This window comes from Rhineura floridana, chromosome 2 (genome assembly GCF_030035675.1).
Source record: "Rhineura floridana isolate rRhiFlo1 chromosome 2, rRhiFlo1.hap2, whole genome shotgun sequence".
NCBI classification, from domain to species: Eukaryota; Metazoa; Chordata; class Lepidosauria; order Squamata; family Rhineuridae; genus Rhineura; species Rhineura floridana.
The window spans coordinates 204,471,274-204,485,849 of NC_084481.1; the positions used below are offsets into that span (position 1 = coordinate 204,471,274).

The following is a 14,576-nucleotide window of genomic DNA, read 5'->3' on the forward strand; positions in this document are numbered from 1 at the left end:
TATTCTTCTACTTCTATCTTCTAGAATATGGCTAAGTCCTTTGTATCCAAAACTACCACCTGGAGCTGCTGAGTCTGCTGGTGAATCTCATACCAATTTTAAATCTGACCTAATAAGCTATTTGATGTCTTACAATTCTCCTACTCTCAGTGAATGGGTTGAAATAATCAAGCAACATGATCTTTCAGAGACAAGGTACATCATTTAGGAGGGAATACTTTTTAAAAGAATTGTCCTTAATTGGAGGTCATCAGCCTGTTGCCTGTGGGTGCCACGGCACATGTCCCCAGGAGGTAGCCCAGAATCTAAGCTTTCTTTTTTTTAAAAAAGCAAGTCTCTAGCCCTCTTAGGAAAAAAAGTTATAGAGCAAAATGAGACAGCCTAGCTGTTTCTGCCTATCAGTGTTATTGGCCAATGAGTGAAGTCAGAGCTGTGATTGATCAGTGAGTTGTTGGGACACCAGGCAATAGGAATCCCTGGGGTCATAACGAGCTCTTCTCTTGTTTTGCACTCCCTTTTAGTGCACTTTCTCTGCTTCTGTCTTTTTTCCTAGTCCTTCGAATCTCCATAGTTTGCCCTTCCTCTTTCCCTACCAGCCAGGATGTATCTTTTCTGTGGTGGGTTTGCTTGAGATCAGGTAATGCCTAGAAGTTATTTTCTGCAAATACTACTACACAATAAGCGTGGGTGAATGCTGAAGAATCCCTCTCCCCCGCAAAGGCAAATGTGAAAACTTTGCAAAGAGGCTTAGGCATGTTTCCTGCTTTGCAGCAGCTAAAGACCAGGGTCTCATTAAGAATTCACTATATAATTGACTTACCGAATAATGGCATACGTGTCTACTCTTGGTGTTTAATCGGGCTTACGTCCAGGTAAGTGAGTTCAGGGTAGCAGCCTAGGCTTTCATTTAGGGTTGGCATTGAGGAAAATTGGGTTCTTGTGCCTGTAACAGCTGTTTGAGAGGCAGAAATGCAACAGATCAAGCCTTTCCTAGTATAGAAATATAATTTTGGGAAAAGCTTCACCATGACTATTCTTTAATTTTGAGTTATGCCGTGCCCCCTGTGGCAGCCATTTTGTGACTGGTGCCCCCAGCACTCTTAAAATTTGAAATGTGCCCCCTGGTCCAAAAAGGTTGGTGACCCCGGTACTGAATGATTACTGCCTCACTTGTGTTTTTCAACATTCTTACATAAAGGTATAGGCCATCCTGATTTTTTTTAGAAACGGAAAGATATGGTGCCCTGGTTCAAATGAGCCTTGTGTCTGCGCATGCAGCTCCTTCTCTCCTCCTTTCTTGGCACAGTTCAGTCCAGAAGTTCTCAATTATTTATTATTAGCCATATGTTTTCCCTGAACCAGAAAACTATAGTTACCGGTTACAGAACAAGCCACAAACTCCAGTATGAAGTTGGTTTAAGAACTTGGCTTGTTCCAAACCGAGTAGCCATAATTTCCCAGTTCAGATGAAGTGGGAAACTATGTTTCATTGAAGACTTCCTGGCTAAATTGCATCATGCTGAGAAGGTAGAAGGAAGGGGCAGAGTGAGGATGGAGCAGAAATGAAAATTAAGATGCTAAATGAAACATGATTGCTTTTTCTAAAAAGAAATTTCTCTTTATACTTTGAACAATTTAACTGTAGGCAGTATAATCTTTGAGAAGACTTAATGCCATATAAGAACACAATTTGGTAGAACACCCTAATCTAACATTATCATACACACTTCTATTTGTGTCTTTTTGTAGAGTATATCTTCTTGGTTCAACTCCAGGTCGATACCAAAGCAGTGAAAAAGAGAAATGGGGTCATCTTAGACTTAGAAAGGTACTGGGCTTTTTGCCTGTCTTCTTCTTTTTTTCTTCCTATTTAAGGATATATTGTTCAGCCTCTTCTTTTTCTAGGCCTCACCCCACCCCCACAAAACACCCCAGTCCTCTGCTGGCACTGTAAACTGACAAGGAGAGAAACCTGCATCTTGAATTGGTGGTTGGGGATAGTAATGTGTACCCTAACTTGCTACACAGATGTAAACAGCTGATCCATAAAATATTTTATTTTTCTGTTACTCTTTCAGAGTTAGATTACAGCCTACTTCTGTGTTGATCACTGAAGAAATAATGCATTTAGAGAGGCAATCTGGATAATTAGGGAGAGGACCTATTTGGTGGTATAGAAAGCAGAAAGTAGCAGTGCTTCACATTCAGTGAAAATAATTCCATTCCTAGTGTGGCAGAAGAAGAGCATGTCTCCTGATACAGCAGGGAGATGAGAATCCTTAGCTTTCTGAATGCAGCAGAGACATTGACCATAGTGAGTTTTATAAGTTTCTGTTGTTGCAGCCCAACGATGTGAACAGTATGCTTGTGGTAGTGAGGCTGACTATGTGCCCTTTTGATCCTTGCCAATCATGGTTTGTAAAATCTAGGAGGAGGGGAGTGGCAGGATGGGTCCAAAGAGTGGCCAGTGTTTCACTACAGGAGGGAGTTATGCCCACTGGCTTGAAAAAGGCAGTGGTGCAACCCCTCTTGAAGAGATCCTCCCTGGATTCAGAGGTTTTAGAAAACTACTATCAAGTCTCTAATATTCCCTTCCTGGGCAAGATGCTTGAGAGTGTAGTGGCTGGCCAGCTGCAGGAATGACTGGAGAAAGCAGATTGTCTAGATCCATTCCAGTCTGGTTTCCGGCCTGGTTTCATCTCTGAAACAGCCGTCATTGATTACCTTTATCAGGAGAGAGACAATGCAGCCTATTGGTTCTCTTTGAGTTCTCACTGGCTTTTGACGCCACGGAAGGACTGAAGGAGGTGGGAATTGGAAATAGTGTATTGCAGTGGTTCCAGCCCTACCTGCAGGGCCGCTACCAGAAAGTAGTATTAGGAGATTGTTATTGAACTCCATGGTTTTGGGCTGTGGGGTCTTACAAGGGTACATTCTATCTCCTATGCTATTTGACATCTGTATAAAACCATTAGGAGCTGTCATTCAGGGATTTGGAGCACAGTGTTTTCAGTATGCAGATGGCACACAGCTCTATCTCTTCATTCCATCTGAATCAGGAGAGGCTGTGAAGGTGTTGGACAAGTCTGGAGGCAGTGATGGGTTAGATAGGGGGTAATAAACTGAAGCTGGATCATGATAGGCAGTTGTGCTGTGGGTGGGTGGTTCTTGTGTCTGGGAATTGGGTGTATGACCTATTTTGGGAGGGGTTGCACTCTGCCTGAAGGAATAGGTGCATAGTCTGGGAGTACTCCTAGATTCCAACTTGTCCCAAGTGATTTCTGTGGCTAGGAGTGCTTATGCACAACTGATGCTGATTTGCCAGCTATAGCCATTCCTGAACTAGGATAGCCTGGCCTCAGTTTTCCATGCTTTGGTGACTTCCTGTCTGGACTACCCTAATGTGTTGTATGTGGGACTGCCCTTGAAGACAGTCCAGTGGCTGCAGCCAATGCAGAATGCGGCCGTTAGGCTGGTAAATGGGGCAGCCTAATATTACTATTATTATTACTTAGTTTATTTCTACCCCGTCTTTTGGCCAAAAGGCCCTCAAGGCGGCTTACAAAAAATAAACACAAATATAAAAATACATCAATAAAAAAATACAATTTACAAAAAGCAGCATTTACTCTGGTCCTGGCTTCCAGTGAGCTTCCAGGCCTAATTCAAAGTGTTAGTACTAGCATATAAAACCCTAAATGGCTTGGGACCCAAGTATCTAAAAGTGTCTTCCCGATCTCAGCCATCTCAGACCTTACAGTCAGCAGGCTACCTGCTTGGCACTGACCTGTGACAAGGCCTTTTCAGTGGCTGCTCCCTGTTTGTGGAATTCCCCTCACAGTGAGGTGTGTCTGTCTCCATCACTATTGACGTTTAGGAGGAAGTTGAAAATATTCCTGTTTACCCTGGCATTCGATGGTTGAAGGGGACTGTTCCTGGCAACCTGGAGATCATTGAATAAAATAATGTTTTTAACTGTGTTTTGGAATGTTTTTAACTGTTTTTAAAATGCTTTTTGTTAAATTGTTTTGCTGATATGTTTGCTGCCCTGGGGTCCTTTGGGAAGGAAATAAATTCAATAAATAAATAAGAATAATTTATCAAATGTTCCATTGGGTTTCTGACTTGTCATTGTTGGTGCTGATTTTTTTCCTTCTCATAGAGGCTACCTGCTAGTCCTGTGTAAAACAGGAGAAGGGGCACTCTTGGTGGCGATGGCACATTGGAGAATGTGGGAGCCAATTACACTCTGAATAGAGACTTGCTGTCTCTTTCCCCCTCGTCCCATCTGTCCCCAAGTACATGTGCCTACCACACCATGTATTTGTGAGACTAGTTCATGGAAGCTTATGCTGCAATTATTTTTTTAGTCTTTAAGGCACCAAAGGACTTGGCTGTTTTTGCTGGAAGATACTAACATGACTTTCCTACTTTTTTTTAAAAAAATGAGGAAACTCATTCATAGGGAGAAATGGTAAGTATTCACAGATACTGTACCTATAATGAATCAGTTGGTGGTAAGGAGGGTTGGATGAGATGCTAACTGAGTAGCTAATCAAACAATGTCATTCCTAGTCGGCAATGTCCATGTCATACTTTAGCTAATGAACTACTGAACTTTGTTCAGTATAGTTTGAAGTGCCAAAGGTGATAATGTTTTGTTGCTCTTGCATCTGATTTCTCCCCAAACAGCTTTTGAAAGAGCATGCAACACAAGTACCTGATCAGGATTCTTGGCCTGTAATAGGACAGTTCTCCAGCATTGGATCTTTGGGAGCTGATCAATCCAAATGGCTATTTTCAGAATTTAGAGACAGTTTCATCTCTCTGGGAAACAGGGCAAAGACTCTGACAAATCATGATGTTCCTATTCATCTGGTAATGCTTTCTTATTGTATATATTTCATCATGAAATTCAAAGAAGCAGTGCTTCCTTCATTGGCATGTCTATTTTTTGGTATTTTTTTAAAAAAAGTTGCTTCAAAAGCTTCAGCTAGCGCCTATTTTTTAGAAATCTTTTTGGAACTCTTAGAGTCCAGTGTAGCAAAAGATATGTTTAAACCTCATTGAACTCAATGGGATTTACGCATTCCTAACTTTTCCTGCTATAACACCATGCTCATGTTGCATGCAAGCACTCATTGCTCACTTTTATTTCATTTTCTTTAAATTACAGATTCTGAAGGACTTACTTAGTTCAGCTGAACTTTTTCAATACAACTTTTTGCTACCATGTTACTTGGCAAGAATTGTTGAATATTAATTGTACAACATCTCTTCAAGAACTGTAAAACTGTCAATGGATGTACATTATTATAGCTAACTAGTGATTACACTTTGTTATTTTAGGTTTACCCAACTGTGGACAATGTGAGACAGAGTTTAGAAGGTTACCCAGGTAAAAATGTATGCCTGCCTTTGGATACAGTGTAGAAAAAAAGATATTGAAAAGTTGGAAGAAAATACTGAAAAGAATTTCAAGATACTGCATGAAATTTGTAAATTTATTTTTAAAAACATTTGTATCTATTCAGCCCTAATAAGGACCCCCAAGGCAGAACTCAGTCAAACTTAACAGTTATGAAATAAAATATCAACAGCATGAAATCCTGAGCAGGGTCAACACATTACAATAAATACAGAAGTAGGGGTGGGAAATCAACACAAGCCAATTGCCCATCAGAATAAACTGTCTTGGCAGAGTGATTGCACTGGCATAATCTTTCATGACTAAATACATATATCAAACACTGAAGTCATATTGCATGGTCAGTTTATGCCTTACTTATGTGAACCAGCACGTTACTGTTGACACTTTCATTTTCAACTGATTGCTCCATCTTGATGTGATTTTTAGTTTTTTTATGTAGTGCAGATTCCATTTCACATAATTGGAAAGAAAATCTGCATATAGAGTATACTTTAAAGAGGCTGAAGTGTAAATTATTTTTCAGAATCATTCTAAATCTCTTCTTTGCATATTGTTTCCTTACAGGGGAAATTTTGTGGTAAAATGTGAATAATTAATTTTCCCATCACTTAGTGAGATGCCATTTCAGTGGCACACTTAACTATGAGTAATTGGTATTTTCTTTCTCTCTAAGCTGGAGGCTCTCTTCCATACAGTATACAAACAGCACAGAAACAGCTTTGGCTGCACTCTTACTTCCAGTAAGTGAAATGATCTCTTTGTGATTTAATAGCATTTTGTTTTTAAAGTCAATTGCATTTGTAGGAGATATGCTCATACAAACATAAACATACTAATTAGAAGCCTCAGAAAGTTCCATTGTAAAAACTCGTTTGATTATGATGTAAATTGAGATTTTCTATAAAATTGTAAAGCTTTTTCAGAAATTGAGTTCTCCACAAAATTGTTGTATGTAGTGATAGTGGGCCTCAAGAGTAATTTAGTACTAGGGGTGTGCTGTCATCCCTCTGACCGAAATGCTCAGGGGAATCTTGAGTTGGAAAAATAAATAAAGGAGACCTCTGAAAGAAGAAATGGTATATATTAATGGGTGACTTCATATGAAGCTGGCTACGTGTGTGTTCCAGTCATGACAAAGAGGTAAAATTTCTAGATACCTTAAATGACTGCCTTAGAACAATTGGTCATGGAACTGACCAGAGGGGCGGCGGCCCTGGACATAATCTTAAATGGTGCCCAGGACCTTGTGCACGATATAAATGTTGCTGAACCAACTGGAAACAGTGCCCATACTAGTGTTATACATATGTAAATGGTAATTTCCAAGAAAATCCAACATGATCACCCTACCTAAAAATGAGGAGAGTGGTAAAAAGGAAATTAAAAGGCAAAGTTAAGAGGGTCAAATCTCTCAAATGCTTGTGAGTCGTTTACATCCATAATATTAGACACTTAGCTAGAATGTATACTGTAGATCAAGACAAGTACGTCCAGAGCCAAGAGGATGCCTGCATGGTTAACAAGCAAAGTCAGAAGCTATTAAGAGGCAAGAAGGCTTCCTTCAAAAAAATGCAAGTCTGGTCCAAAATTAGGAGGACAAAAAAGAACACAAACTCCGACAAAAGAAATGCAAGCAGACAATAAGGGATGCTAAAAAAAAAATCTGAGGAGCATACTGGGAGGAAGGGCAGGATATAAATCTAATAAATGTTGCTAAAACATAAAGGCTAACAAAAATATATTTAAATACAGCAGCAGCAGGAGACTTCAAATGACAAGGTAGTTAAAGGTGTGCTCAAGTAGGATAAGGAGATTGCAGGGACACTGAATTTTTTATCTGTCTTCACAATGGAAGAATTCGGACTGATCCTGTGCCTGAACAAATTTTCACAAAAAAATCACAGGTAGGGAGTCTGAGCAACTGAGGCAAATAGTGGTGACAAAAGATGGAAGTTCTAGACCAGATTGAAAAACTAAAAATTGACAAATTGCCAGGTCCAATGACATCCATTTGAGAGTTCTTTAAAAACTCAAATGTGAAATAGCTGACCTAACAAATATATGCCACTCATCCCTAAGATCAGCCTTTGTACCTGAGGACTAGAAAGTGGCCAATTCTTAAAAAGGGATCCTGGTAATTACAAGTCAGGAAAACTGGTGGAAGGTATTGCTAAAGATAGAATTACCATGCATATAGAAGAACAAGTCTTGCTGAAGCAGAACCAGGGCAGCTACTATAAGGATAATTCCTGTCTCACTAACCTATTAGAGTTGTTTCAAGGTATCAACCAGCAAATAGATAGAGAGGTGATCAAGTTAAACTTTCAAAAGCTTTTGATAAACTACCTTACACTCCAGAGTAAGCTTAATAGTCCTGGAGTTAGAGGAATCAGCCCTAAGTTGAAGCTAGTAAAAAACACTTGGAAATAATGCAGATCTGAAAGCACGTTATTTATGGTTTAACCTGAAACCTCCCCCTCTTTTTTTATATTTGAGCAAATGGTCAGCAGAAACCTCAGGTCGTAGCCATGCGATGCCACATATTAAGACTTATATGAGAGCATCTCCAGATTTCCAGAAGATTGCATGGTTTCTGGTTACAAGGCAAGTCTTCTGACTTTCTTTTGTCTTTCTTCCAGAAGGGTTATTTCAGTTATCATTTAGCCCGTGTCTTCTTTTAATTAAAATAGGTAGCAATTTGGAATTTTTGCTCTTTTGACTGTCAGAAATGGGTGATGCCTCTCCCATTAAGTTCATTGAATTTTTCTCTCTCCAGTGCAAATCTTTCCAAGGCTGCTTGGGGAGCTTTTGAGAAAAATGGCGCCCAGCTGATGATCCGATCATATGAGCTAGGAGTCCTCTTCCTGCCATCGGAATTTGTGAGTTTATCTTAATCTATATCATGTTCTAGTTAGTGAATGCATTCAGTTATTCATAATCAAGAATGTAAGTCTCAGTAGGGAAATAAAGACATCACAATCTGTGTGTGAAGACTGCGAAAGTAGCAGCACTGTTCTTTGCATTACTCCCTATGAAAATTATTATTACATCAAGCAGGTTCAGTTAACGGCTGCACTTGCATGTAATACTAAGCCATGGTTTAACATTATGAAAATCAGTTTGTTAAAGCCTTGGACTTTATAGCTTCCCACTCCCTTCCTATTTTCGGCATAGCTGCATGTAGAAGATGAAAATTTCCTCTTCCATTTGTATTAACAACAATTAAGTATTATATTTGAACCCTAAACTGTGGTTACTCTTAACTATGATTTGCTAAAACAAACCTGCTTCATAAGCCATTGGTAAGAATAACTGCAGTTTGTTGGAATTTAGACATCTTGACAAACTGGAGTTTGTGAACTCTTAGCAGCTATCCTGGAGCAGGAGAGGACAGCCTGAGGCTAAACCATGGTTTCACATTATGCCTAAAGGAGGCCAGTGAGTGGGGCCTTTCATCTTCATAGATGAAAAAGATTCTTGCTCGTTCATGCACTTGCAGCATATGCACAAGATTTGTATTTGTATTTTGAGAATTTTTTTTTCATTCTCAAAGTAGTGTGCATTGACTGAAGGATGTTACTCAAGGTGTTGGGGGGGGGAAGGCAAAGCTTGGTGGATTGTGAACACGTTGTGAGTTCTTCCATGGGTTGATCATTTGCTCTCTATTGTATGACAGTACAATTTTTATTTCTCTCATTGATCACTAATCGGAACCAAGTTCAGGCAGGAGGTTAAATTGTGCTGTGATTAAAAACAAAAAACGCCATTAGCTAATTATCTTCAAACCTCAAATTCAGCATTGTTACCTATTTTTTTAAAAAGGGGGGAATTATTTAATGTATTTTCAGTTTCTTCTGACATTGATAGAATCAAATTTTTATAAGACTTTAATTTTTCAGTTAAAAAGCTGACTGATTTTGTAATGATATACTATCATTTTGGATAAATCAAATGCAGGCATGTACCCAGAAAGCAAATAAAAAAGTTAGCCTTTATTAATTTCTTACAAGCTACATATTTTTATTGACTTACCATAAAATGCTCAGGATTGCACTGGGCTGAACGTGGGTAAGTGAGGTTTCTATACTTTTCAGAAATAACAGTTGTGTTCCTAAGAACAAGAGTTCTGAAATTAAGTTTTTTAACTATTTGTCTTTTTTTGCTGCAAAGGGGATATACTGGTTTTCTGTAACTTTTGTATACTGTATATCTTTTCTTCAAACTCCATATTTTTGTCTTAGTAAACTTTTCATGTTTCATATGAAGTAAAATGATGGATTCAGTGTAAGACCTCTCTCCCTTTGTCTCTGCATTTTTCACAGGGTTTGGATCTGGGCTACTTTCAAGTGAAGGAAAACATGCTTTCTGATGAGCCAGTACTGTCATTTCCTGTACCTTATGATCTGCCCCCAGAGAAGTATGAAAGCAAAGGTAAGATGCTCTTCTTAAATGTAGAAAACAAGACAAGTACCACACTTGAGCAAAACTGTTTTCCTTTTGGCACTTGGTGGAAGAAAAAGATCATAACTAATGGGGGAGTGAGGAAGAGGACATCTAGAAAGTGAGACTGACCCAAAAGAGACTAACTCAACAAGAACTGGAATTGTCCAACACTTAAGCTCCACTCAGCAAGAGAACAAGATCCTCCACATTGCACAACTAGCTGTGGCAACTAGTCATTGAGATTTACTGGTGACTCTAGACAGCTGAGCTTTGGAAGTGGAAAACCCAGTTCAAATCCTCCTTGGCTCTAAAGCCTCAGGTAGGTCATTGTTTCTCTCATTGTTGCTAAGATGCTGCTCTGAGCTCCTTGGAAGAAGTGTGAGCCACAGGTAACAATAAATAGACAAGCCTTTTAATTCCATTTGTGCCAGATAGCTCCTATGCTCTCACCATTGCCAATGCAATGCTACACAGTCACATATTTCCTCCCAGCAGCAAAATAGAAAAGCAAAGCAAAAGCGTAGAAACAAAAGAAATTGCTGCAATACTGGCAGTCATCCCCCACAGCAGCTCTGCTGCCACTCACCAGTCCCTATATTACTCACAGGATGAGGAAGTCACCAATCAAAATGTATGGAATCCATCCCATTCTTCCACACAGCACCGAAATGCTGCCAGGGATAGAGCACCTTTTGCAACCTAGCAGTTAGGAGGCTTGCTTGTAGAACACAAGAGGCCTCTGAGTAGAAGGGTCTGAGTCCTACTGGGGTGCCAGTCATTCCACACAATTCTAATAACTCTGCAAAGCAAGATGTCAGATCTCCTCTGCAACCTGATAAGGTTCTGAATTTTAAATTAGTGCATAGTCAGGGCCCATGCATAAGATGCCAATTCTGGCCTATGCATCTAACTTCCATTGGATGCATCTCCCTGGTTCTATTTGCTCAGCAGGCACCCAGTGAACGAGGAGGAAAACATGATCCATGGCTGAAAAACACAAACTCAGAACTATAGCTGAAATGAATATACCGGTTTATTTAAAGGTGTGAAGTTCATAAACCGCCCAGAGAGCTTCGGCTATGGAGCGGTATATCGATCGATTGACCAATTGATCAATCAATCAGAATTAGATTTTGTAATAAAAACCATGATGCAATCATAAATGATGGAACAAAATAAAAGAACAACTAAAAGTTACATTGGCAAGGTTTGCATAAACTTAATGGTATTATGGGGTTGATAGAAAACAACACAAAGATAATACTTTGACATTACAGCAACTTAAAGTAACTTAAAATATCTTAAAGTGATGTGATGTATATATTTGCTTTAGCTAATTAATTAAAACAATAAAAATATGAACTAACAGAATAAATCATGTTTTCCTCTTAACTCCCTCCAGCCCACTACCTGTATATTATTACTCTGTGTTTCCCAGAATATTAGTTACCTATGAATGGGTGGGCCTGAAGCCTTCAGCTTGGCAAAGCACACAAATGTGGGTCAAAGCAGAACAATAAGAAAAGAAAAAGTGATCCAAAGGCAATTTCCCCTCCCCAAAGAAGAAGCATTTTTTTAAAAAGTAAATACTTCCCATTATATCTCCCAGCAAACTTGGATTAGGAGGTTGGAATTATCCAATAATTGAACATGTTGTTGTTATGTGCCTTCTAGTCGATTACGACTTACAGCGTCCCTATGAATCAGTGGCCTCCAAGAGCAATGAACATGAGTTTCAGTAATTGTGGGTGGAACCCCACAATACATAATCCATGTGAAGAATTATACAGATCTGTCTGGGAGGGGATAAAATGAGTGCTTGAGACCCTTGCAACAGTGGTTTTCCAAGCGGTGCCCTTTCACATAGTGTCAGCTCAATCCACATTTGTATTATTCCTTGTTTTAGATACTATTTTTGCTGTCCAGCAGCTTTGTACCAACTTCTTATCAGAAGCTCTTCTCTGGCAGTGTTCGCAAAACTGCAAGTAGCCTTCAGCCAAAAATGACACACACAGCACAAAACTGGTCTCCAATTGGATCCATCATGGCTTCACTCTGGCTGCCCTATTCTGTGCATCCACTTCTAACCTGACTGCCATATGTAAATGTACAGGATCCAGCAATGACCTGATTAACATACCCCTCATGGCTCTTAGTGGGACAGATCTTGAAAAAAATGAAGAACTCCTCCTCCCTTGCTTCTCTTTGTGGGTGTCTTCTTGCAACCTCAGTTGCAGCAGTAATGTTTAGGTTCCTGGGGGATGTTTGTCTCTGATGTATCTTGGAGGAGTTTTGAGAAAATGCAGCATTTCTCAATCTGTCCTTCCTGCATATATTGCTTGCCTTGGCTTGCTGTTTCTACAAAATGCTCCCTTTTTACTATGTGCCCTTTCATCATATTCCCCTATTAGCAAAATTTCCCTGTATGTCACTGTAGTTCTCTGGAAATGCAGAAAGAGAGAGTGATGTTAGCGCGCTGTGCTTCCTTCCTAGAACTTGTACATTCCTGGTGGTGTGCTGTAGTTGGTCAGAATCTTATCTTCCATCATGACCTAGGGGAATGAGGGATGTCTTCATTGACACTACTGGAATGTTTTAATTTATCCCACCTCTTGTTCAGGTGTAACGTTGTGCCAGGACCAGCCCCTGATTGAACATAGTATTGCAGCTCCTTCCTACTGCTTGCTCAGCTCTGCCCAGTGCCAGCTCATTGTCTCCCTTGTGCCAGCAAACCCCACTGTACAGAGAGAGAGAAGAATTCTATTCTGCCCAATATAATTGTATGATACCATCAGGCTGGAATGATATTCTTATTGTTTTGGGCTAACTGTGCTCCACCAGTACAAGGGGGTTTAGGAGCAATCCTATCCTACCCACTGGGTGCATGTTAAGGATAGGATAGTATTGAAAGTCTCCCTCACAGCAGTCACCCAGTTTACCTCTATGCTCCTCTAATGTATTTTTAGCACTTGATGTAGGCTGCTGGCCACAGCCCTGTTGGTTGAACTGTATCACTTTTGAAGACCTCTAGATGAGTAGTCTTCATTTCCTGATTATGAGAGGAGCTGGCAGGCCTGCATTTTCTTCTTGGCTGTGAAAGATGTTGTAAAACCACAAGTTCAGAAATTGATCTGTCATGGCATTCTCTCTCTGTAACGCATTGCAAATTGCTGCATTTGCAGGAGACATAATTTCTTGGCTTCCTACTACCTGCATTTGGAGAGGAGTGTTCTTTTCTGCCTGATATAATCAAATGTTGCTTTGTTCATTGTGCAGTAGATTAATATACTGTACTTAAGATGAAATGCTATGTCAGTTTTTATGAATTACTATTAGCACTTTTGGCAGGATGAGCAAGAAAATGAAGTATTGTTGCTTTCTCCTCACTTTTCAGTTGGATTTTTAGTGTATTTGTGTGTGTATTAGAATTCTGATAGTGGGTGGATTTCCAAAAGTTGGTACATGAAAATGCAAAATGCTTGAGAGTCTCCGAGAGGATTATTTTCAAAGGAGGGCTTTGATATTGGCTAACCCCTTCTTCCCCACCCTTCTCTGGTTTCCAGCAAACAAAATTTCACACACTGTCAAAGGACCACAAGATTTTATCCAGTTGAGGTATCTCAGGAAATGTGAAGTGCAGAGCATGTTTTCAATATGAGGTGTGTGTTTTGACAGCCCTTTAGGAGACATCAGGAAAGTAACTATGAGATGCTGCCTAAGTTAAGCAGACAACACAGTTATGTGGCTTCATCATTCTGCATCCCATGGAGAAATATTAGTGGAAGAAAATGGACAGGGCTATAAACTGCTCTGCAATATGCTTGTTGTTTTTCTTGTTGAGGACCAGAGCTATGCAATGTATACTGAACTCAGGACTATCACATAAATATCTGGGGGGACAACATGGAGGTCTCCCTGTGGCATGGGTAAATGTGGTGTATGAGTGCTTTGCTACTTCCTATTTGTGTCTCTTTCCTCATATAACTATTATACCTGCTTGCTTTGTTTCCCTGTTTTGTAGGGTTTGAAGTATAATACTTCTCTGTAAAAGCTTTATGAATAACTGTTGGGAAGTCTAAAATGGAAAATACACTGCTTTAGAAATGGTTGTATTTAGGCAGTATAGAAATGGTTGAAATAAAATAAATGCAACAGTACTGCAAGAAAAATAAAAACAAAGCCCTGCTATAGACCTGTTAGAAAAATGGGTGTTTCATTAGGCCTGCCTAAGGTTTCATCTCACACTCATTGTTAAGGCAAAGTAAGAACATTTTGATGGATTGTGTTAACTTTTTTCACTTGCAGTAACTTTCTGCGTAGATCTTGGAGGAAGTTGTATTAGTCCCATTCCTCTGTATGTTAAAGTAAGGCTGTTTTTCATTTTAAAAAAGAGAGGACCTTAGAAGGCTGTAATTTGTGCTGTAACTTGAGTGAATGTAATTTTCTAGTCTTGTTCAGCTGTACATAATGTACTGCTGCTGTATGTAGTCCTGTGTGAGGTTTCCAAATTACTATTTGTTTTTTAGCATTTGCATGTTACACAGTGTATCACAAGTAATGATTGTGAGCAATGGCCTTGACAGCACTCAGATATTGCAACTTGGCTTGTGTTGTTCAACACTGCTTATAGTTTGTCATCAACCTCCTGAAGTTTTGCTAGAGAGAGAAGCTTTGCTGGAGTCAAGCTCCTGAGCCCTATACT

General features: G+C 39.6%; 1 protein-coding gene across 1 annotated transcript in view; it reads left to right on the forward strand.

Moving 5' to 3' along the window:
* TDP1 (tyrosyl-DNA phosphodiesterase 1) overlaps nt 1–14,576 on the forward strand; it is a 32,430-nt gene that overhangs the window by 16,270 nt on the left and 1,584 nt on the right. The window contains exons 7-14 of the mRNA XM_061611924.1: nt 25–195; nt 1,750–1,828; nt 4,693–4,878; nt 5,350–5,398; nt 6,105–6,171; nt 7,928–8,035; nt 8,208–8,310; nt 9,754–9,862. Of these exons, the coding sequence (XP_061467908.1) occupies nt 25–195; nt 1,750–1,828; nt 4,693–4,878; nt 5,350–5,398; nt 6,105–6,171; nt 7,928–8,035; nt 8,208–8,310; nt 9,754–9,862 (872 nt within the window). The remainder of the gene's footprint in view (nt 1–24; nt 196–1,749; nt 1,829–4,692; nt 4,879–5,349; nt 5,399–6,104; nt 6,172–7,927; nt 8,036–8,207; nt 8,311–9,753; nt 9,863–14,576) is intronic.